The 24,651-nt window shown below is 35.3% G+C and overlaps 1 protein-coding gene across 8 annotated transcripts in view; it reads right to left on the bottom strand.

Annotated features, from left to right (window-relative positions):
• NKTR (natural killer cell triggering receptor) overlaps positions 1 to 24,651 on the bottom strand; it is a 51,864-nt gene that overhangs the window by 8,131 nt on the left and 19,082 nt on the right. For 6 of the 8 annotated variants that reach the window (XM_076006722.1, XM_020284055.2, XM_012770264.3 and 3 more), the window contains exons 4-13: positions 24,232 to 24,339; positions 23,386 to 23,430; positions 21,570 to 21,657; positions 11,644 to 11,673; positions 10,920 to 11,065; positions 9,869 to 10,091; positions 9,041 to 9,196; positions 5,709 to 5,796; positions 5,067 to 5,212; positions 915 to 3,806 (exon numbers count right to left, since the gene is read on the bottom strand). In XM_076006722.1, the coding sequence (XP_075862837.1) occupies positions 915 to 3,806; positions 5,067 to 5,212; positions 5,709 to 5,796; positions 9,041 to 9,196; positions 9,869 to 10,091; positions 10,920 to 11,065; positions 11,644 to 11,673; positions 21,570 to 21,657; positions 23,386 to 23,430; positions 24,232 to 24,339 (3,922 nt within the window). Of the gene's footprint in view, positions 1 to 914; positions 3,807 to 5,066; positions 5,213 to 5,708; positions 5,797 to 9,040; positions 9,197 to 9,868; positions 10,092 to 10,919; positions 11,066 to 11,643; positions 11,674 to 21,569; positions 21,658 to 22,523; positions 22,539 to 23,050; positions 23,079 to 23,385; positions 23,431 to 24,231; positions 24,340 to 24,651 lie in introns of those variants that run through there. The other 2 variants (XM_076006730.1, XM_076006729.1) reach the window with 2 other exon arrangements.

The following is a 24,651-nucleotide window of genomic DNA, read 5'->3' as shown; positions in this document are numbered from 1 at the left end:
CCCTGCACAAGTACCTGAAAGCCATAGTCAGTTTAGTGACATGGGGGTACAAAAGACAGCAAGCATGCAATGGAGGAGTCAATGGGAGACAGTTATCACAGATGATAAGTGGTGCTTCCTTTTTTAACAAGTCTAGGTGAGCAAGGGAAGAAAAAGACTGATGAATCATTAGAAAGGAAAAAATAGGCAAAGATTCTTAAGATATTTTAAGTTCAAATGAAGAAAGTCAAGCACAGGATATAATAAGGGATATGAGCAATTAAAAGATAGATAAAACTATAAAATATTTATAAGGAAAAATGCAATACAACTATTTATTAACTTCATACCACTATCACCAACTTTTTTAGTTTTTAATTCTCATACTCTGTAATATCTACTCTATGCTGATGACAAAAGTTACAAGCAACTAAAACAATAACAAGTCTAATCTAAAGATGATCATTTTTACCCTTCCCCCCACTCCACCTAAATAAAGATCAGCTTGGGCAGGTAACTTTGTCTCTCTGCCCCTCACCTTCCACATGCGTAAAAATGGAAGGTCAGATTAATTAATCTGTAAATCTTACGTATTCTAAAATTCAGGATTCCCTTCTAAGGCATCACAGACTAGCAAGGGACCAGCCTCACACCTTTAAAGATGGAGAACTTGCCGCTCATCATGGCAACTCATTTCTACTGCTAAAGAGCTTTAATTGACAGCAACAGTTTTTTACACAGAGCCCAATTTCTTCTCCTAAAATTCCCACTCCCTATGTCCTCAATCTATTCTCCAGGTCACACGACCTGAACAAGACCTCTTATTCCCCTCCAGGAATTTGGAAATAGTGATCCTGTCCCTAATTCTGATGTTCTTCCAAGCTAAACAATAAAAGACTCCTTGGGAGAAAAAAAGGAAAGAGAATATTGCTCACCGGTAAGAAGACGTGGAACTTCTCGATCGACTTCTTGAGTGACTATAGGAGACAGACCTTGTTCTGTGTCTCGACTTGGTTTCAGACTGACTTCGAGATCTACTTGGACTCCTGGACTGGCTATCACCATCCCGACTAGGTGTCTGCTCATCACTTGAACTCTCCTGATTTCTTGGCCTTCGGTTTAAGCGTGCCGTCTTTCTTACTTCATCAAAGAGAGACCCAGGCCGAACTTTATTCTTGCTTTTAATTTCTATTCTCAAGCCCTGTGGTTTCATTTCAGGCACAGTGGTCAACGCCTTAACTTCCACAGCACTGGAGGTGATAGCAGTAAGTGCTGCTAGGTTCCCCACACCTTGGAGGGGCTTCCATTTCTTATCCATGAGGTTGACCTGGCTCTTCTCAGCCACCTCCTTCTTCTCAGTACTTTCTCCGGCACTGGCAAAGCTGGCAGAGTTGCTCTCCTGTTTTTCTCCTTCACCCGGTGCTTTGCTTTCGGACACGCTGCTTTCCTGTTTTACTACCTCTGTTTCAGGATTTTCCGTTTGCACATCCTGCTTCAGAACAACACTTACATCCTGGGTGTCAAGGTGTGAATTTCCTAGAGGGGAAACCCCCTCTACCTTTGCTGGGGAACTCCTATCAGGAGTGCAGATTTCCATGTTGTCATCTGTTTGAAGTACATCCTCTACTCCACCGGCGACACTTTCTTCGATATGCTGAATATTTTGAGGAGAATTGGCTACATTTTCCTCAGTATTTAAAGCTGTGGGAGAAATGCTGGGTTTATTATCATCTCTAGTAAGCTGATCAAGATCTGATGAAACAGTCACTGTGTTATGTTTGCCTGAAAGGTTGCCCTCTTCACAGGATTTCTCAGTTTTTGGAATACTATCTTTTATGGTCTCACTGTTTTCAGAAACTTTTTTCTCTTTTGACTCCTGAGTAACTTGCTTTTCATTAATCTCCTCCTCTTCCTCTTCACCAAATTCTAGTGGAGGCTGCCAGTGAAATGCTTGTTTTCGTTTTGGAGCCTTGTGCTTTTTGTCTTTTTTTCCTTTCAATTTCTCTTTCACTTTTTTGGTGTGTTCCCTTTTAAGATTTTCCTTGGACCCATGTTTGTGCTTCTGTGGCTTTCCTCTGTTGTTCTCTGAATTGCAATAGGACCCCTCAGAATCAGAGGTTGAGGACCGCTGTTTGCTTGATTTCCACGTGCCATTATCATCAGGTAGTGAAGCATTTGCTGACGATTTTGTTGTAGGTTTGGCTTTGATGAGAACTTCACTGACCTCTGATTCAGAATCTGATGTGGCCTCACCTTCCTCCTTATCAGAAGATGGCCGAGAATCATTTTTACTGTTTTTAGGTATTTCTCGTTCTGAATTTGACTCAGAATCCCATTTACTCCCAGCATAATTCTTCCTTTTGGGCTTACTGCCATTTCTAAAGTGATCAGAAAGATTCTCTTTCAAAGTTCTTTTTTTGGAATGAGGGCCTTCCCGTTCAGGCTTGGATTTCTCTTCATCTCTGCTTTTTTCTTGTTTATTAGTTGTTATTTCCATTTGGCCCTGCTTCTCTTTTTCCTGTGCTGACTGTGTAATCTGAACACTTGACTGTTCACTATCTGAAGAATAATCTAAAGACGACCTGCTTTCACTATACCTTCTCTGATGGGAAGACCTGTCTCTGCCTTTGACATATTTATTGCGAAGTGTCTTTTCAGAACTGCTGCTGTGCCTTTTATTTGAAGTGCTATTTCTCTTCCCACTGGATCTAAGTTTCCTCTTGGTTCGTCTTCCATCATCACTGCTAACAGAAGTGTATGAAGATGATCTACTGCACTGTGAATGATCACTGTATTTGTTTCGTGAATGAGATCTAGACGATGGAGACCTAGACCTTGAATGTGAACTAGCTAGACTATGTGATCTTGTATACGATCTGGAATAAGACCTACTCCTAGAAGATCTGCTCCTTGACCTTGCTGAACTTTCTGAACTTCTATCACTGTATTTTGAATATGCACTCCGATCACTTTCTGAATTTTTTCCTCTTTTGTGGTAGGATGATGAACTATCAGTCTCTTTAACATTTGCTAAACTATACGTGCTTTGGATGGGTAGCAAATGGGTTGTTTTAGCTTTCATTTCCTGAATTCGCTCATAAGAGGGCTTCCAAGGTTTCTGTCCAGGCTTCCACCTTGAAGGTGGGGGACTGTCGCTTAATGGTATTACAGGAATATTTTCTGCTACCACTGGTTGTACTACTACATTTTCATTTTGTGGCACTGTTGCTCTTAAAGGTTCTGTTTTAATTGGTTTACTTTCACTTAACTGAGAAGCTATTCTTCTTGGTGATTTTGATGCTGTCTTTTGGTGCTCAGACTTGGAACTAGATCTGGATTTTGATCTACTTCGAGAACGTGATGAGGATTTTGATGCGGTCCTTGATCTTGAGCTTCCTCTAGAATAAGACCGTGAGTGAGATTTCGATCTGTATGAGTATCTGCTGGAATGGGTTGAAGAGCTGTGAACATCTTTATCAGATTTAGACCAGTCCCTCTTTGATGAGTGATGAGATGATAATGAGGACGAACGAGATCTCCTTTCTCTATCACAAGAGGATTTCATTCGTCGAGTGGAAGATTTTGAGGATTCTATGTCAGAGGGTATAACAACCCTTCTCTTCTTAGTCTGTTTGTGTCGCCTGCAATGTTTCTGCTTTTTACCCTTCTTCTTATGCTTAACCTTTTTCTCTTTTCTACGTTTCTTATGGTGACTATCAGAGTGTCTTGCTGTACTAAGGTCTGAATAATATCCATTATAGGACCATGATCTGGATCTCTGGGACAAGCTTCTTTCATCCCATCGGCTTGAACAGGGGTCACTTAACCTATAGAAAAGGACATAATATGCATGCAGTTATTTATAAGCATGTTTTCTATGCCTCAAAACACATTTGTTTTGAATGTAAAAGCACTGACAAAGCTTTGTTAATAATAAAGTTCTTGACTCCATCCACACTTTAAGCACATGCAGGAAGCATGAATCAAAGAATTACACAGCTGGTTTTGACTTTATTAGAGACACACTAACAACTACTGATAGATTTGCTTGCAAAAGGATTTTTAAGCTAAGCAAAGAATTTCAAATTTGATAGGACAATGTTTTTGAAAACCAACCCAACTAATCACAAGAGCACTGCTGAACTCAAAGTACAAGAGTTCCTTGCATAATCTGCTCACAGCCCTCTGCCTTCAGGAGAAATTTTTGAAGGAGAGTCAAACCAACCAAATTTCCAAGCAATTTTGTTGATTCTCTGCAGATACAAGATATAGTTGCCCAAACTGTTTTTAAGAGAAGCCTCTTTTTCTTAAGAAGCTAACATGACTGTTCTTTTCTCTCTGCCTCATGGAGGTAATCAAGACTTTTTGTAGTTAAACTACTTAAAACAGAAATTGAAGAAAAAGTACACGAAAATAGATGCAGGTTTTTCAATCTCAGTGGTAATTTCAGGGCTCAAAACTGAATGTTCTCAGTACAACTATGTCTAGCCACCTCCAAACAGTAGATGTACACTTTTTCCTCCTTCTCCCAATTTCAAACCCCTCTGCAGGATTCCTGCAGAAAAAAGGACAATTCTATTATAAAGAATTATACAAGGTCCCACTGTTATATTTTTCACTAGCTAGTGTGGGGCCAGCCCATTCTTACAATTTATATTCCATTGTGGCGTGCCACTGAGGGTAAGAGATGAGTATGCTTCTAAAGAAGCAACAGTCCTTGAGGTCGGAAGTTAATGCACAAGCTAAGTACAAGTGTTCCCATTAATTAATTAATCAGTGACTAAGAGACCTGGCTTCGAAAGAATCTGTTATATAATTTTTAAATCCTAATTATATCTAAAATTAATAAGAGATTTTATAGCTTTTGTTAAAAAAAACAGAATTTTGACTTAAAAGCCCACCCCAAAACCATTTATCCTATCTAGTTAACAGCACCATTTTCACCAAGTATTCCCAAATGTATTCCCTTTGGTCACAGTCTAATTCTGACTATGAATCTTTAATGAAAAGTCCAGAATAAAGTCTATATGCCTGTAATATTCAAAATATAGCATACATAGGATTATGCTTATGTTCAAAGCTCTTACTTATCTCCTTTACTCCATTTTTCTCCACTTGGTGGTCTATATGCTCTTAATCTCTGCATTTCCTCTTTCCAGTGAGGAGGAGTTTCACTGCTGTCATCATCATCTGACTCAGAACAGGACCTTGATCTTGGAGGTGTATGATAGCGCTTTAAAAACAAAGAAGGGAATAACTATTGTAAAAATGCCTATCAGTCACAGTCTGCTATAGGACAAAGTTAGGTAAAGCCCAATCTCAGATCCCATCAAAGGCAACGATTCAAGTACCAAAAGGACGGTATGAAGTTATTTCAGACATAAGGCATTAAAGGAGATGGGAAAGGCTGAGATTTTCACCTACAATCCTATATGAAATTTTCCTATTTGAAGTCCTAATGGTTACACTCATTAGCCTAGATTATGCAACATACTAAGATTTCTTAGCATACTCACTGATTGTTTCATGTGTTCATTTCATATTTAATTAAAGCCATTCGAACACAGCAGTAAACTCTGATCTAACAGCAGTACCTTCCCATAACTATGGAAAATACAGCCTTGAACAGATATTGAATTATACCTAAAATTATAACTAAGATTTTGCCTATAGGTAAAAAATTTTGATTCTTTAGGTAAGTAATTTGAAAAAAGTCTTAACACACATACAATTGTGCCCCTTCCTCTAATCTTCCGTCCAGACTTTGATACAGATGGTTTCTGATCACTTACGATGGGTGCAACATCAGGAATCTTCCTAGAAAAGAAGATTGTGATGAAAATTAAAAATAAGCAAATGCTAGGCATTTTCCTTAATTACATTAAGGACACAAATGCAAAATTTATGCCCTTATAATACCAAAATACTTCAATTATCCAATACTCTTGTAGAATGAGGCATTTCACATAACCTAATTTTCTAAGGAAACCCTTATTTATAACAAAGCTTAAAAAAAAAGGTAACCCAATTGATTAGAAACACCAAACTAGTATCTACCTTTAAACAAATATTATCTTTTAAACACTATTACCTTTAAAGGTACAATACTACCTTTAAACAAAAAATCCCCTTTTTTTTTTTGTATGTCTCTTGTCAAAACAGTGGTGTTTTAAGGGAATACTGAAGTATTTCCTGACTCTGATGCTTAATTCTGCTTTGGTCATTTTTTATAGCTGTCTCTCCCACTCTACTATAAGCTGTCTGTCCTCTAATGCTTTGAATCTACTCCCTTATCACATGGGTAATTCTAAGGGTATAGTTTTTGTGACACCTACAGTTCTCCTTGCATGAGAGGTCTTTTTATAACTCAGTTTATCTTGTGTCTATTATTATTAAGACTATGGCTAGCTTTTATGAGGCAATTACTATGTATCAGGCATTATATTAATAAGCATTTTTAAAATACATTTTTAATTGTGGTGTTTTACATAAAATATATAAAACACAAAATTTGCCACCTTTAGCATTCTAAATATATAGTTCAGTGGTATTAATTACATTCACATTGCTGTGCAACAATCACACATCTTTCCAAAACTTTTTCATCACCCTAAATAGAAACTCTGTACTCATTAAACACTTAATTCCCCGTTCCTCACTCTCCCCAGCCCCTGATAACCTCTATTCTATAAATACTTTCTGTATCTATGAGTTTTCCTATTCTAGGAAACTCATATAAATGGAACCGTATAATATGGTTTTTTTGTGTATAATTTCAAAAAGAAAACAAATTTCCACAAATGTTCTGTTGACAAATTTGAATTATATTAATAATCTTTTTTTGTAATACAGGTCTACTAATCAGGATACTTTAGGGTTCAAAGTTAGTATCCCTTATCAAAATAATGTTAATGCTGTTCACCGGGTAATGTTGATCTGTAAGGAAATTTTATGTATTTCTTCATTCATATTTAAAAACATCTTTCCACACAGATGAGATGTCTGATATGTGTAGCACATGAAATACTGGCAAGTTGTAGCTATATCACTAAGTTAGTATACCTTGTAGCAGTGTAAAGGGATGAGAACACCACATACAAACTCCGTTGCAATTACTCAGTTCTGCTGTTGTAGCACAAAAACAGCCCAAGAAAATATGTAAACAAATGGGTATGGCTGTGTTTCAATAAAACTTCATTTATAGATAATGAAATATAAATCTCAAATAATTTTCAAGTCATAAAATATTATTATTCTTTTTATTTTTTCCCCCAAGCATTTAAACATCTAAAAACATGGACCATATAAAAACAGGTAGTGGGCCAAATTTGGTCCATGAACTATAGTTTGCTAACTCCTAGCATGTAATACTGAAATTAATCTTTCATGTTTCCTACCTTCTGAAAGTCAAATGGATTTGATCAATGAACTTGGTGTTTTGTATTGTAAGAAACATCCCACCGAAATTTATTCACAAGCTACAATTTTTTTTTTTTTTTTTTTTTGAGACAGAGTCTCACTTTGTTGCCCAGGCTAGAGTGAGTGCCGTGGCGTCTGGCTAGCTCACAGCAACCTCAAACTCCTGGGCTCAAGCGATCCTTCTGTCTCAGCCTCCCGAGTAGCTGGGACTACAGGCATGCGCCACCATGACCGGCTAATTTTTTGTATATATTAGTTGGCCAATTAGTTTCTTTCTATTTATAGTAGAGACGGGGTCTCACTCTTGCTCAGGCTGGTTTCGAACTCCTGACCTTGAGCAATCCGCCCGCCTCGGCCTCCCAGAGAGCTAGGATTACAGGCGTGAGAAGCTACAATTTTTAATAATAAAAACATTACCATGTTAAGCTATTAATTCAAAGATACATGCCAATTTGTATTAGCTTTTTTTTTTTTTTTTTTTTTGGAGACAGAGTCTCACTCTGTTGCCCAGGCTAGAGTGAGTGCCGTGGCGTCAGCCTAGCTCACAGCAACCTCAAACTCCTGGGCTCAAGCAATCCTTCTGCCTCAGCCTCCCGAGTAGCTGGGACTACAGGCATGCGCCACCATGCCCGGCTAATTTTACATATATATATTAGTTGGCCAATTAATTTCTTTCTATTTATAGTAGAGACGGGGTCTTGCTCTTGCTCAGGCTGGTTTCGAACTCCTGACCTCGAGCAATCCACCCGCCTCGGCCTCCCAGAGTGCTAGGATTACAGGCTTGAGCCACCGCGCCCGGCCTGTATTAGCTTTTTAAAATAAGACAATATCAGGTATAAAAATATGAACTAAATGATCTAAACTTAATGAACTAAATGATCGCCTTATGTAGAGACCTGACTGCAAACAGGAACGCAACTTCTCAGCTTTCAAAATAATTGTCCTTAAGGAATTTCTCTATCACACCAGACATTTTGGTATCTCTGTTTATGTAATTTTCTTTTAATAATTATGAACTTGAGCCTAATACACAAAATACATTAAACACTATTTTTTGAGACCAACACTAAAGCCACACATTAGCTTTTGCAATGCAGAGAAGTTATCTCTGAGCAAGTTAACAACACTAACATATTTATGATACTAAACTACATCTATAATCACTATGCAATTAATTATGCACTATTCAAACTGGAACACATGTTTCATCACTTGACTGGATTCCAAAGAATTCAACTAACCTTCTGTACTGATAACCAGAACCTCATCCCTCTAACGAAAAGCAAAGGCTGGAAGATCAGTAATGAAATCTTTCCAGATCTTCCCAATAAGAACTCTTCCCCTAACAAAACAAAACAAAACAAGAAAGAAAGAAAGAAAAAAAGAACTTTTCCCCTGACCAACTTGCCCAACCTCCTTTCCCTACTAGTATAATGTGAATTCTGAAAGGTAGGGTACATATCACTCATTAATCTGGTATCTCCCGTATCTTACATATCATTCATTAATCTAATACTCCCACAGTATCTTTCAAAGTGTTTTGAACATGGATTCTATTCAATAAAGGAGTATAGAACTGCAATGAGCTGATGGAACTGTCTGTCAGAGAAATGAAAACATATAGCTTAGTCACCCTACTTACGGCTCAGGCTCCACAGTGACAACAGGCATATCTCTTCTCAGCAAAAATCGGTTCTCTGGCACTGGAGGAATTTCTTCTGGGCGCACCACAGGTTTTTCCCTTTTAGCATTTGAATCTGCCGACCTTTTTTCATTGGTATCACTCCTCTCAGAGTGACTTAAAAGAACAAACCAAGACACCAATTAAAGTGTGTAATGCTTGTATTTCATAATAATAAAAGCACATAAAATTAACATATTGAAACAGCATAGCTACTGATAGCTTACAAGTCTCACTCAAAAGGGTTACATAATTTTCAGAGAACATATAAAATATCACCCAGTGAAAAACCCAGAGTACTAAAATTATGAAATGAAAACCATCAAATTTTTTTTCTTTTAAGAGTTTCTTGGATTATTTTCACCTGAAAACAAACAAATCTTTGATATGAAATGCTTATGCTACCTATTCCTAGATTTGCCAGATTTGAATTTAGATAAAGTTCAAAAATGTTATTCCTTTTCAACAATAGGTAATGAAACTGAATTTATGGAATTACACAGACTTTTCCATTTCAGGGTGTTTATTTGTTTTTGTTTTTTAAAGAGACAGTGTCTAACTTTGTTGCCTGGGCTGGAGTACAATGGCACAATCATAGCTCACTGCAGCCTCAAATTCTGGGGCTCAAGTGATCCTCCTGCATCAGCCTCCCAAGTAGCTGGGACTACAAGCACACACCACCATGCCCAGCTAATTTTTAATTTTTTTGTAGAGATGGGATCTTGCTTTGTTGACCAGGCTGGGTATTTGTTTTTTTAGTTAAGACTATGTTGGTGTTTTAAACCTTACCCTTTTGGGCTCATTACATGTTTATTCCTTGGCTCTTCTGAACTGCTTGCTTCCTTTCGTCTCTTTTTAGAACGTTTAACTTTTGGCCTCCTTTTGTGTTTCCTTCTTCTGTTTCTCTCATGTTCGATTTCACTTTCTGAAGATGATTCTGAAGAGGAAGAGGAATTGGAAGAGGAATCCGAGTCTTCTGAATGCGTTGGTTTCTTTCTTTTTTTCTCAAAAACTTTAAAAAAATATTTACAAAAATATTAGTACTGGACTTCCATACCTACCGTTCATAGTAAAATATGAACTATATAATATGATAAATAATAATACTAAGAATTCAAAAAAAGCAGGGTAAAGGGAATAAATAGGGAGAGTGGGGAGTCGTTTATGATAACATTTGAGCAGGGACCTTAAGAAGCAAGGGAGGGGGCCATGCAGACATCTTAATGAAGAGTGTTCCATAAAGACAGAACAGCCAGCACAAAGTCCCTGAGTGATTGGCATGTCTTAATAAAGGTCAGTGTGACTAAAAGGCAATGAATGAGGGGAAAGTGGTCAGAGAAACAGCAGAAAGCCAGACTTCTAAGACTTTACAGACCACTGTCAAGATTTTGAGAAGGGAGCCCTTGGAGAGTTCTGAGCAGGAGTGACATGGATGTGAAGTATGGTTTGAAGGGGTCACTCTGGTTGCTGGTCAGGACATACCACAGTGGCCCGAGGACATAAACAATAAGACCAGTTAGGAGGCTACTGTTGCTGAAAAAAGATTTTAGGTCAGAGACAAGTAAACAGTTATGGGGCTATTGCAATAAACCAGACACAAGATATCAGTGGTTTGGGTCTGGCTTGTAGGAAGGGAAAGTAATAAGAAGTGACATTTGACAAGATTTGCTGATGGATTAGATGTGAAAGGTGTGGTATAGAAGCATCAAGAGCTATTGCAAAACCTATTAATAGAATGAATTTTTTCCACTACTGAAATCCAGGAGATTATCTTTAAGTTATAGTCTTTAACAATGCTTTACCTGTGTCCTAGCTTCCTCCACCTCAGAAAAGCTCTTACCATCTTTTGTCGATTTTGTGGCAAGGACCCCACAGTCAATAACTCGCACATCTGCATAAGGTCTGCTTGCAGCATCAGTTTTGAGATTTTCAATTTGTTCAATTACTTCAAAACCAGAAATAACCAGTCCAAAGACAACATGCACCCTGTCACAACACAAATTTTAAAAATGACTGGTTTGATAATTAAGCTATGAACAATAATCAAGATAAATGTAATAAATAACATGTCCACAGACCTGAAAATAAAACAAAAGTGTTTCATGTACCAAGCAACTAGAAGGAAATGAGAACTTGAAATCTGCTTCTTAAAAGGAAACAACAATTACTAAAAACTAGGCCTCAGCTTTCTAATCTTAAAACAAAGTTTCCTTTCTAAGTCTGGACTGCAGAATTAAAATAAACAAACAAACAAACAATGTTTTTTAACCACTTTAGGGTAAAAATTCTGATAACAGACAGACTGCACTTGATATTCAGAAACTGTACTCAAGATTGCACGGCTGAGAAGCCCATTCATGGGCACAGTTAAAGGCCCCTTCTGTGACATAAGAGCCATGGGGTCTCAAAACCACTACACTCTGTGATCCTTAAGCAAGAGTTTAGCCATGGGAGATTAACCTAGACATCAAGAGTGCCCCCTTGAGGGCTCACCCATGGTCCAATCAGTCTTTATGCCTGGCCACCCAAACACCTCCCGAAGGTAATAAGAATGTAATTCTTACCCATCCAGGTGCGGAGCGGGTTTTGTGGTACTGTATAATAAACATCAACACAAAGATGATGTCAAAAACGATGTGTTCAGGTGAAGAGAGCAGAGGGGTTTAAACACAGCATGTAGAGAACAAAGAAGTAAAGATAAAAAAATAGGGGAAAAAGTTAAACGTGATATACATTTAACCTTAAAAACCCCCAAACAGCAATAGTAGCCATTTTACTGATAAAAAAGTTGAATATTATAATGAATTATAAAATCACCCCTATTAAAGTATATATATGTAAACATAATATATGAAATAAGTTTCATTTGACATATAGCCATAAATATATAGCATAAATACACATTAAAGTTACTCTCAAATCCAAAATGACAAAAAATAAAAACAAACAAAAAAAACCCCAAAATTTATCAGCATAATTAAATAAGAAAAAGCACCTATATTTGCTCTCTGGAAAGAAAAAAGGCATCAACACTTGCCCCACACACTTAAATGAGTTTTTCTATTTGTTATTGCTCATACTGAGTCAGACTACCTCTTTTAGTCAGGCAAACAGAGGTAGGCCTCAGGAGTCCTGTTTTCAGAACTTCCCGCCCCTCTTTCCTCACCCAAGGTGAAGCTCTGACACAGTAACTTTGAAAATGCGATAGGGAGAAAACCTTCAATCTGCCAACACTTCTGACAGCAAAGTAATGATGGATAATATTATACATTTTAAATTCCCATGGCCCAGAAAATACCCAACCAGCGTCTTCTACAGTGACAAACTGTCAGACAGTCGTTCTTGGGAAGCCTATGGGGTACATATGGTTAAGGTATTTTTAACCTAAGCTGGTTTTCCCATAGCATTTTCACAGATCTTTACACTATGTCAAAAAAATTCAAAAGCAGATAATTAGACTGAATTATTCACCACAAGCATCTTGGTTTATAAGAATGAGAAACGATATGTGAGAGACAGAAAAGGTCACTGGATATCAGGCCATGATAAAGCAGTGAATTGTATGAGAAACTCCCATATAAATTTTTATATTCATTTTAAGGCAATTCTAAGACATGTAAGTTTAAAAAACATAAATTTAACCTTCACAACAATGCTAAAAATCTTTATTGTACAAAGAATTGCAATGCTTATACTTACATTAAGAATATTCAGTTCTGTAAGAGCACTACAGAATTTAATTTAAAAAATTAAAATGTCAACTTAAGAAGTTCCAGAATTTTAAAGGAAATATTAAGTTTTAAAATCATGAGTCTCAAATATTCCTTAGAAGACTGAGAAGTGATAATTCAAGCCAACATAATTATAAAAATAAAAAAGGTAGCAAAAAGAAATAAAAGAAAATGAAAATCCAGCAAATTTGTGAACCACTAATGCTTAAACCATTACATTAGCATCCAGAAACCACCACCTTAGACAGTAACTTTAAGACAGAAATGTGCTTCCCATAATTATAAAACTTTACCAAAGCACACTAAAGAAATCAGTACAGGACCTAGACAGCGAGTACACTATATGAAAGATGTAAAGAATGTTTTTAAAAAGGTACATTTTTTTCTACAATGTAAGAGATCCGTCTCAAATATGCAGAAGTGAAAACAATGGTTTACGATTAGATACATTCCTCTTCCTCTCTCACAACTCTTAGATCTTGTGGCAAGGAGAAAGCTACAGATTTTTTGAAAACATACAGAGGCCAATTCAGTTTGCCATCTTGGCTAATAGGAATGCTGTAAAGACCACCTTATGGCAAACCTTTAGAGCAAATGGTGAGATAAAATATTCCAGCTCAGTGCAGTGATACAGCAACATACTACCCAACACTCAATTTGAGAATGGAATGGTTATCTTTATGACATTCAAGTTTTGTTTTTAATTCAAATGAAAACTAAAGAATAAACAAACACGGTCCTTTATTGCAGTGGTGAAGAAAACAAATGATGACAAGAACTCTTTGTTTCAAGGACAATTTTCAGCCTGCCCATGGTATCTAAACTGATGTGAATAATCTAAGCCCATTACTTGCATCTGCAAGCAGGATGCACAAATATAAATTTGTACTTTAATTGGGTTTGACTATATATTAAAAATACAGAAAGTATTTAACAAAAGGAAGCCCACTGGGGTTCTTAGCCTATATTCCAGGAGTGGAAATCCCAATGTAAAGTGGGCTTATTAGCACTGGGCTAATACCAGACATGGATAAACAGAGGATATTAGCCAAATAAGGTTACAAAAAAGGCAGGGGGAGAGTATGTTCAGTCCAGTCTATTCAGTTCTACTAAGATGGGCAGAGATGTCATCCCACTAATTCTTAATTATATTGATCTTTCACAACTTTCAATTTTCAAAAAGTTATATTGATCTTTTAAAAAACCATTTAAACAACTGTGCAGTGGTGACCTACACTCAATAACTTTAAATTTATATATAGTCATGAAAACATATCTAAAGGAGAAACAACCACAAAGAGCATTTCAAATTATAAAACTTTTTAATATTTGTACATTTCCATTAACTCTTGTTACTTAGAGACACTGGCTTTCCGGTTTCCCCCACCCCCAAATCTACTTAAAAAATATATGTGCAAGGATTCATTTACACTTTATAAATCCTAGAAATCAAAGTGTCACTGTTACTCCAATAACAATCTACAGTTTTATACCATTATCAGAGAAGCTTTTGACCTTATGCAGAAATGACTAGTTCCACACTGAAATGAGATCTAAAACCAATATATAAAATATAACCCCACTCCCCCACCAGAAGATGTGTAGGAACTTGGTGGAAACAAGCCACTGAAATTAAAAATATGCTTCCCAGGATTAACCATGAACAATAAAACACACTCGTTTTACATGTATAGCTGCTATACAGATCAAACAGAAAGGTTTTTTTTTTTTCTTAAAATATTTCAATGCACATAACAATAGGATTAAAGAGATAAAGGCAAAAGAAAGAAAAAGAGAGAGCCTTAGAGTAATGAGACATTACCTTTGGAGCGCACGATGTAACACTCTTTCTGTAAATTTTACACAAAAATGGCAAGAAATAAATTGTAATACACTTTTAAGACAAGACTGAATCTATGTTTTAATATCAATATAACTTCAAAATTAAATATTTTTCAAGTTTTATGCAAAGCAAGAAAGCTTTTTAAAATGGAGGGCTCTAAATTTTCTTTCATATAGGATATTTATGTAGAGATGAGTCATGTTTAAGAAAAGCATTGTAGCTGAAGTGGGAATCTGTTCAGATCTTTAATATCGTAACACCAGAGTGCCAATAATAGCTACTAACAACACATTATATATATTTCCTTTCACGAATCCCAGAAGCTAGCTAAGACAACTAACATTTTTCTCAAAAAGAGAATAATGTATCTTGAGTACATACATAAATATAAAAATCTGAATGCCCAGAAACAGTTACTACCAGTTGAAAGCAAAAATTTCATTGGAAAAAACTGAATTAAGATCCAAAACAAATAAATTTCAACAAACTTTTTACTAATTCACTTCAAATAGTTAAAGAAACTTCCATGTTTCTACATTTGAAGTCCTTTTTCAATTACACATCACAACAGACCACTTTCCACAGTCAATGAGCCGATGTTTGGGCCGTAGTTACTATTCACCGATACGACATACACTTTGAAGTTAAGGCACTGAACATAATAAAGTAAAACAGCATAACTAGAATTTTAGGGATCTTCTTGGAGGATAAAAGGCAAGAGAGATGAAAGCATAAGAGTGTGCTATCAAATCATGGCCACGTTATCTTCTCTGCCTATCTAATCTTTGATTTTCCCCATTATAAAGCATTTCTTTTTTCAAAGCACATATACTGACCAATTTTAACTTTATTTAAACTTAAAGCATATCTATTACTACTCAAACTGAAATCTCATTTTCCCATGGACAAAGTGCTTTATAGGAGTTCTGAACACATTAAATCTTGAAATATTTAAAAATAAGCTTTAACTTTTTATAAAGGCATCAATAACATGAATTATTGTGAAAAATGAACATGTTTGAAATAATGTGGAGTTTTCAATGAATGTTGTGAAAAATAAGACACTGTAGGTGTAAAGTAGTCCATGAGAGGGCAATAAAAACAACTTATTTCTGTCTAATTTAGCCATTACCATGCAATCTCTTTTTCCTTCAACTCCTGAAACTATCACGCGGTCATAGAAGAGGCACCAAACTATACAAAATGACAAAGCTTATGTAAGGACAATGGAAACTAACCAAGTAAATTTTACAATGTTCTACCTATGTATTCCAAAAGTCACCAAAATAGAAGCACTTTCTAAAATTCTGCACTGATGTCACAGTAATATGCACCAAATGTTACTAGATACAAAATATCTTCCATGTTGCTAATATATATGTCACATACACACTAAGTGATACTGAGCCTGAATGTTAGGGATGATATTTGCTATTCAGAGAATTTGGCCTATGGTTAAGTTTTATGAACATCTTTGCTCATGAAGAAATTAAGCTATGAAGGTATTACCCCAAAAAAGGAAGGAAAAAGCTAGAACTCCTCATGTTATTAACACTTACTAGCATTTCTTCCCATATAAATTTATGAATACTTGGGTAGAAAAGGCATTTGTGCCCCAAATCTACTTTTGCTACCCAAAATGTCAATGTAGCTTTATAAATGTCAATGTAGCTTTATAAACCTCTTAAAACCAACCACTCCTCAACTACCCATGCTCCACTACTCTAATCAGCACTCCTCTCTCATTCCAGTGAGTAGCCACTTGCAAGTCTAATTGTTAAATGATATAAAAAATATTCTAGAACTTATGTCCCCAGCCCCATCGCCCTATTTATAACTATTAAAATAAAACAAACATATTTTGTTTAAAGTTCAAAGTATGACTTTTCTATATGATCATGTTTCTTATGTTTTTGTAATTATCATGACAGCTAACAGTGGCCAGTGACAGGGACTGTTCTCCAAAGCCTTGCAGGTTTCTCTACTCCAAGGCTGTGATATAAGGGTTGCACAGACTAACGTTCTAACTGCAGCTGATGAGGAGAATGCAGCTGCTCCTGATTTAGGCATGATGAGTCCAACACTTCCTTGAAAGAAAGCTGGTTTCCAAGGTACCTTGAGGCACCTTTCAGACTGACGAAAACTAGGCAATTATAACTATTTCCTTTACGCAAGACAATGTTTGCGCATAAATCATTCTTTACATATTCAGAAACTTAGGACCACCCTACCAAACACTTTTTTCTTTTTATGTCCAAAAATGTTTACTTTATCTTTGAAAGTAGTGATAGATAACTTTATAAAAAAGGAAAGACAGGCCGGGCACAGCGGCTCACACCTGTAATCCTAGCTCTCTGGGAGGCCGAGGCAGGTGGATCGTTTGAGCTCAGGAGTTCGAAACCAGCCTGAGCAAGAGTGAGACCCCGTCTCTACTATAAATAGAAAGAAATTAATTGGCCAACTAATATATATAGAAAAAAATTAGCCGGGCATGGTGGCGCATGCCTGTAGTCCCAACTACTCGGGAGGCTGAGGCAGCAGGATTGCTTGAGCCCAGGAGATTGAGGTTGCTGTGAGCTAGGCTGACGCCATGGCACTCACTCTAGCCTGGGCAACAAAGTGAGACTCTGTCTCAAAAAAAAAAAAAAAAAAAAAAAAAAGGAAAGACAAAAATTCACTTAAGGTACATAGGAACTAAAACCAAGGTTTCCTGACAGCTAGTTTAGTGTTCTATCCCAGAAGTTACTTAATACAAAGCAATAAACTATCTACCTCACCTTTTTCATCATTATTTTATGCAACATATTCTTTATCTTTTTGATGACTATATGAGGGCTGTCAGGAAAGTATCTGGCCATGTAACCATTTTAATTATATTAACAATGGCCAGATACTTTCCAGACAGCCCTTGTATATAAAGACAATGAAAATTAGAGCCAGAATTAATAAATGACTACTAATAGCAAAGGGAGAGGGAATGTTTCTCTGAATGTCATTTTATTTTCTAGCAAAATGGTTGATGCTTCTAATATTTAACTAAAACAAATTCAGTGCAGACTAGTTAATAAAAGTATGTAGCTTATAGCGTACAGCATTCTTTTTCTAGCTATCAATTTCTTTCAGAGAGGTGGGGGCAGGGGAAAGAGGTAGATGATGGGAGGTTGCTTGGTAGGTACAACATGCATCGCTCCAGTGATGGATGTACTAAAGGCCCTGAAAATTCACAATGCAATATATCAATGTAGTGAAATGGCACTTGTACCCCATGAATATATACAAATAGGAAAATTTTTTAAAAACCTTCCAGATTATGAGTAAAATTTCTACAACCTGAAATTTTACATGGGTTTCCTTCCTTATTTAGCATTATCTATAGAATGAAAAGATTGGACTAGATCAGGCGTCCTCAAACTACGGCCCGCGGGCCACTTGCGGGGGTTTTTGCCTATTTGTTTTTTTACTTCAAAATAAGATATGTGCAGTGTGCATAGGAATTTGTTCATAGTTTTTTTTTTTTTTTTTTTGAGACAGAGTCTCACTTTGTTGCCCAGGCTAGAGTGAGTGCCATGGCGTCAGCCTAGCTCACAGCAACCTCAATCTCCTGGGCTCAAGCAATCCTTCTGCCTCAGCCTTCCAAGTAGCTGGGACTACAGGGATGCGCCACCATGCCCGGCTAATTTTTTTTTTCTATATATATTAGTTGGCCAATTAATTTCTTTCTACTTATAGTAGAGACGGGGTCTCGCTCAGGCTGGTTTCGAACTCCTGACCTTGAGCAATCCGCCCGCCTCAGCCTCCCAGAGTGCTAGGATTACAGGCGTGAGCCACCGCGCCCGGCTTGTTCATAGTTTTTTTAAAACTATAGTCCGGCCCTCCAACGGTCTGAGGGACAGTGAACTGGCCCCCTGTTTAAAAAGTTTGAGGACCCCTGGTTAAATCCTTTCTACTCTAAGACTTTACAATTCTAGCTTTTATTGTAGTTTCTTCCGAGTCTTTGCCCTAAAAAATAAATAATAAAAAGGACAAAATGAATAAGCACAAAGTTAACTTGGTAACTCTGGTTCCAATTCTTTGAATTCCTTCAAAACTGCTTCCATGTGAACAAATTGCTGTTTCCCTAGCCATATATCACTTCTTTCACATTTCTTAAGCATTACTATATTCTAAAAATAACCAGTTTTCTTCTATATAAGCCCTCAAAAGCAACACCATTATGACTAATACAAGTAGTAGAAATAAGCAGTTATTGTAAAAATTACCAACAGCTTTATAGAAGAAAATCTGATTTTCGTCATACACATAATTGTTCCAGCCAAATAAAGCATATGCACAATTATGTTTAAGAAAAATGATGTATGCCTAAGGAAGGGAGTTTTTAAATGTTTAAGTAATGGAGATAACAGCTAATGCATAAAGCACCAGAATCCTTCAGGGATATTTTGCAAATACCCACACTAACAGTACCAAATTCACTCCTGAGGAATTGCAGAGTAATAGATTTATAACATAAACTACAAAAACAATTTTGCCAGGATATATTAAAAGTCCTTATTAAGGCTATCAAACAGGAACTAGAAAGACGATTTTATTTTACCATCCACCTGTACACTATCCTTTCTTTTTCAGTTGCCAGAACTGCTGCTCTAGGTACTATATGAAGAGCTGTAGTAACAGGGTAAAAGGCAAGAGCCACCCTTGCGGAGCCATCTACTAGCCGTGTGACAATCAGAGCTATTATTTGTGCTCATAATCACAACTTAAATATAGTAAATTATACTTTTTTTTTACTTCTTCCCACTCCAAAAGGATTTGGGCTTGCAAGACATAGAATTTCAAAGATTTTCCTTTTATGAGCCACCATCTCCATTTGACCTATCTTTTCCATAAAAGGATGGATACATTGTTTAGAAACGTGACTGTTAGTCTGACTTTATCCTGCAACTCATGGAAACTGGTATTTTTAACTAGCATAAATAAAGTATATAGGCACAAAAACCTCTTTAAAAAATAAAAAGGACATGAGGATTTTTTTGTGTATGCAAAAATGCCCAATTACTACCAAGATTGTTTTTAGCTGTAAACTTCTTTCCTGGAGTAAATTCAAACCAAAATTTAAAAATTTTCTTTCAATCAGAAGTTCACAGTGATTTTTAGTGACATCTACAGTTAATTATGAAAACAAGTTTAAAAATTATAATCCTTACTTATTAATTTTAAAATTTTCATTTGCAATCCTTTTCAAGCATAGCAGTCCAATATAAAATTAGGCCATGCAGAAAACAATAATGGTTTTTACTAAATATTCCTAGGAAAGACTTAAGCAAATACTAAATAACATAAAAACAAGATACTTTATTTGAAGGTAATTTTTTGATGGGAGAATCTCATATACTGAATTTTAATTAACATATGTAAATGTACCAGTTTTAACTCTGACATTTTATAAACAAGCTAATCTGTACGTAACAATAGCAAGAAGCTGCTGCTACTCAATAAATCAAATTTTAAATATACCGATATAAAAAAGAAAATCTAAAAGAAACTTTAGAGCCCTCAGATGATAGCTTCTTGACCAATGTATCATTAGTTTTTCATGTTCACAGTTCAGATAAGCTTAAAAATGGAAATGGGAAACCTTAATCAAAGAGGAAAAAGGCTTCTGCACTCAGCTTCTACAAAAAAGTATTTCTACTTTGCATTGGTTCTTAAGAATGCTAAGAATAGAAAAACACTCTAGTAAAGAAGTACAATAACTAATAAACTATGGGATCAAAATGACATGGGAACAACTGTTGTAGATCTTTTTCCTGTATAATTCCCATAATAATCTTTTATCTGCTTTCCATTTTTAGGACATTCTTAGGAACAGAATGCTCCTTATCTGAACTTTATCAGATCATGTTGAAATCTATTTTTCAGACAAATTTAAAATGTGAGTTTATTTATATGAATAATATACTCCTCTAAAGACAGGGAAGCGCCATTCATACTCATCCATTCAGAAAGATGACAAAGAAAACTTTTTCTGATAAATCATGAATGAAAGATTTCTCCCATATACACAACTTGAGATTTACTACCAAAAAAAAGCATTAAACTTCATGCTGGACAGTTACCTTTCACATTTTATATGATGGGATTACAATAAAGATAGGTTTTGGAGTAGCTTTAGATCAGAATACAACTAAAAGTATGCCAAAGGTCTTATTTAGAATTTTCAGATGAGAAATAAGTAAGTTTTTGGTTGTGCATGCACGTACATTTAAAGATGTTTGCTTTTTTAAAAGTAAATTTAGCATTCCAGTTTCCTAAGTGATAATCCCATTATGAATTTTGGTAGAAATGACAACACATTGTGTTATTTCAATTATGCATAGACCTTGAAAACTTTTGAGTTTTGAAAAATGCTGGTTCAACAGCAACTCATCTTTCTCTATACATCAGAAAATAATACCTCTCTCAAAACTGCCTCAAAGAGCAACAGTAAGAGAAAAAAAAACAAACAACCACAGAATGGTTTACTCAAACCAACTGCTTTTCATGGTAGGAGGATACATCTGGTGGTCCTATTCTAAAAAAAAATTTTAATGTTCATCAATAGTTCATATTCCAATCTAGTTTTGGTAAACTGAGCACTCAAATTTGGTAGGGGCCAATCTCTTTTCCAAAATAACAATATATTTTGAAAATAATGTGTATCTTCAAGTTATATTTTTTAAGTTCCATTCTTCAAATCCAGGATATATGCTGAATGCTGAGGAAGCTGTTAGAGCTTATTAGTTATTATAACATTAGAAATTAATAAAACCCCAATTGACAGGATTTTAGCATTAAACTTGGTTTAACTATACCATCTTTCTCATGAACAGCGCTTCTCTGTTTAAGAAAAGCTTATCTCTGAATTATGCCTACTCACATGAAAAACTGGGAACCATTGGTATGTTTCCCCCGATTTGCCATTGACAAAAGGAACGCTCTGTCATGTTTGAGAATAAAGTTTTCATCTGTTTGAAGAAAACACAAATTTGTTAGTCTCCAATTATAAGGCACTTTTAAGGTAATGTTCAAGTAATAAATAGAAAGCAAAGGATGAATTTCCTCTTCTGGTCAGTATAGATACTTGACTATTTAGAAAAAAAAATTTTAACTAATCAAATAACAAAAGCATAAAAAGGCCAAAAGATACTAATTAAAGCCTTGAGGAAAAGAACATATATTTAATACTTTATACAAACAGCCTTAGAATAGTCATATTTAGTAGTAACATAATTTGGTTAAATGATATTTAAACTATTAACTTTCAGGAAAAACTAGTAAAATTTTTAGAAAAATCTTCATAGAGCTCATTTCCTCTAAATTTCCAATTAGCCTGCGTAATACACTATACATGGGAGAAATTTAATAATCTTCTTATGTGCTTAATTTTTATGTGGTACATTTATGATTCAACTTAATAGAAGCTAGACTAGGAGAGCAAAAAAAATTACATATATTAAGTTGTAGGGACATGTCTAAATTAAATTAAGTATGTAAATAATCAATAGGATCACAAAATTATCTAAGAAAGAAGTCTTGTAAAAACAAAAGTTTAAATGGCAAAATACAATTTTAAGGTACAAAAGTATCTGCCACAGGGAACAACCACATTAAAGTGGCCTACAGCATTAAATTGCTACATGCTAAAAGAACCAGCTAGCAGCTGTTTCCTACTAGTTTAAAGGAAAAAATCTGTCATAAAGATCACTTAGAAATGATTTTAATTCCAGAAGAAATATCCTTGAAAACTAATTTAAATTTTCTTTTAACATTCACACAAACAAATCTTTCTTTAGAACAAAAAGAAACATAGAAAACTTTAAAAAATTATTACCTTGGGAACAGGCTTCTGAATAAGAGTAGTAATCCATTTTCCCCAAAGGAAATATAAAAGACTATTATAATGCTGAAGCTATTATAGTGTTACAACCTAGTAATATTGGATCCCATTATAAATCTCTACAACTGACTTTTCTAAGGCTTTTTGGGGCAAATACAATAATTAGATTTATGCAAATGCTACTACTATAAGAATAAACAGTCATATAGTTCTAGTATACAAAAGAAAACATACAAACCTTGAGAAAGGAGGAAATACCAACTTTTATTCTAAGAAATTGCTTGGTTTGGGGGGGGAAAAAACTCCACAACTAGATTATTTTCCCTGATGTGGAACTAATAACCCATTGGGAAAAGGAAAAAGATACAGATGCATGTATGAAGTAATATACAGAATTTGTAAGTCTTCATTAAGCAATACAGAAATCCAGCCACAACCTGACCCAGACTGTCCATAAATTTATTAGGAAGGGTGCAAGGGAACAGAATTGGAGTTTGTGTTACTGAGCTTTGTTCTCTTACCTTTTCATTTTGCAAAAGACCACATTCTCTATAAACAAAAGAATATGTTGACAGTTTTAGGCAGGAAGATAGGAGTTTTCATGTATATAGTTGCCTAACCTCCATGCTGAAAGTCATGTTTAACCATAAAGTTAGCCTTAATTAATTTTGTCAATTAAGAGTTACATATTACAGTATAATTTATCCCCAAATTCATGCAAATAAAGTATTTTCATGCAGCATTAGTTTCATGCAACAAGTGAACTATAAGTAAACCTCTTCTCATTAAAAATATATGATCAATCTTGCTTTAATAACAGAACTGAAACAAAAGACCATAAAATATTAAGCCTTACCTTTAAAATATCCACCATAAATTGATTCTCCACCTTTTCCATTACCTGAAAATAATGAGCTAGGTTAAACCATAATGAAAATTAAAAATATACTAACATATAAATTATTTTTGATGATTCCAATTTGTTAAAGGAAACGCTGAACCTTATAACTGCTACAAATAACCAAATTCTAAGAGTCCTCTATTAACTTCATTTTAAAACTATAAGTCAATCCTATCATAATACCATAAGAAATTATCTCCACAACCCACTTGTTATTTCAAACAATAACCACACCAACAAAATTCTAGAACAAAAGCAATCAGACAGCACTTTGACATTCATTGCAAAGGAATTCACTAAGTAATTATAATATTACTAAAATAAACTGCATAAAACCAAAAGAAAAGGCCGGGCATGGTGGCTCAAGCCTATAATCCTAGCACTCTGTGAGGCCAAGGTGGGAGGATTGCTTGAGCTCAAGACCAGCTTGAGCAAAAACAAGACCCCAACTGTACTAAAAAAAAATTAGTTGGGCATCATGGTGTGTATCTGTTGTCCCAGCCATGTGGGAGGCTGAGGCAAGAGGATCACCTGAGCCCAGGAGTTTGAGGTTGCAGTAAGCTACGATGATACCACCACTTTCTATCCAAGGTGACAGAGCAAGACTCTGTCTCAAAACAAACAAAAGAAAATGTCTTAGTTTTGTTTTTTCATACATTCTAGATCTATAACATTCATTCAGCCAACAACTATTGACCACATAATATTTACATCATACTGTGACATGATATTTACAATTAAAAGCAATAAGAAGGTATATTTTTAAAACTGTAGTTATTAGAACATAACTTTTAGCTCTACCTTCACTGAAGTCCCCACCCTGAATCATAAAGTTTTTAACCACACGATGGAATGTAGAACCTTTATAACACAGTTTCTTCCCAGTTGTTTTCCCAAGGCCTTTCTCTCCTGTAAAAAAAGAAATGAAGTTTAGCTATAAACACATCCTTTCATGGAAAGAATCAACCAAATCAAGAAGTTGGTTGCTAAAATTGTATATGTGTACCCAAGTATGAATTTTTAAAATTTAGATTATTTCTAATTTTAAAGTAACATTATAGATGTTTTTCCTCCCCATTTTTCCTACTTAGTTAAAATATAAATCCAATTATACATAATAAAAAGCTTCACTATGTTTTGCCTCTCTACTTTCTAACCCTAAAATATAAATCCAATTATACATAATAAAAAAAACTTCATTATGTTTTTCCTCTCTACTTT

The sequence above is a fragment of the Microcebus murinus genome, chromosome 1 (assembly GCF_040939455.1).
Source record: "Microcebus murinus isolate Inina chromosome 1, M.murinus_Inina_mat1.0, whole genome shotgun sequence".
In the NCBI taxonomy this organism is placed as follows: domain Eukaryota; kingdom Metazoa; phylum Chordata; class Mammalia; order Primates; family Cheirogaleidae; genus Microcebus; species Microcebus murinus.
The sequence above is the reverse complement of the archived record's forward strand: the minus strand, read 5'-3'. Positions and strand labels throughout refer to the sequence as shown.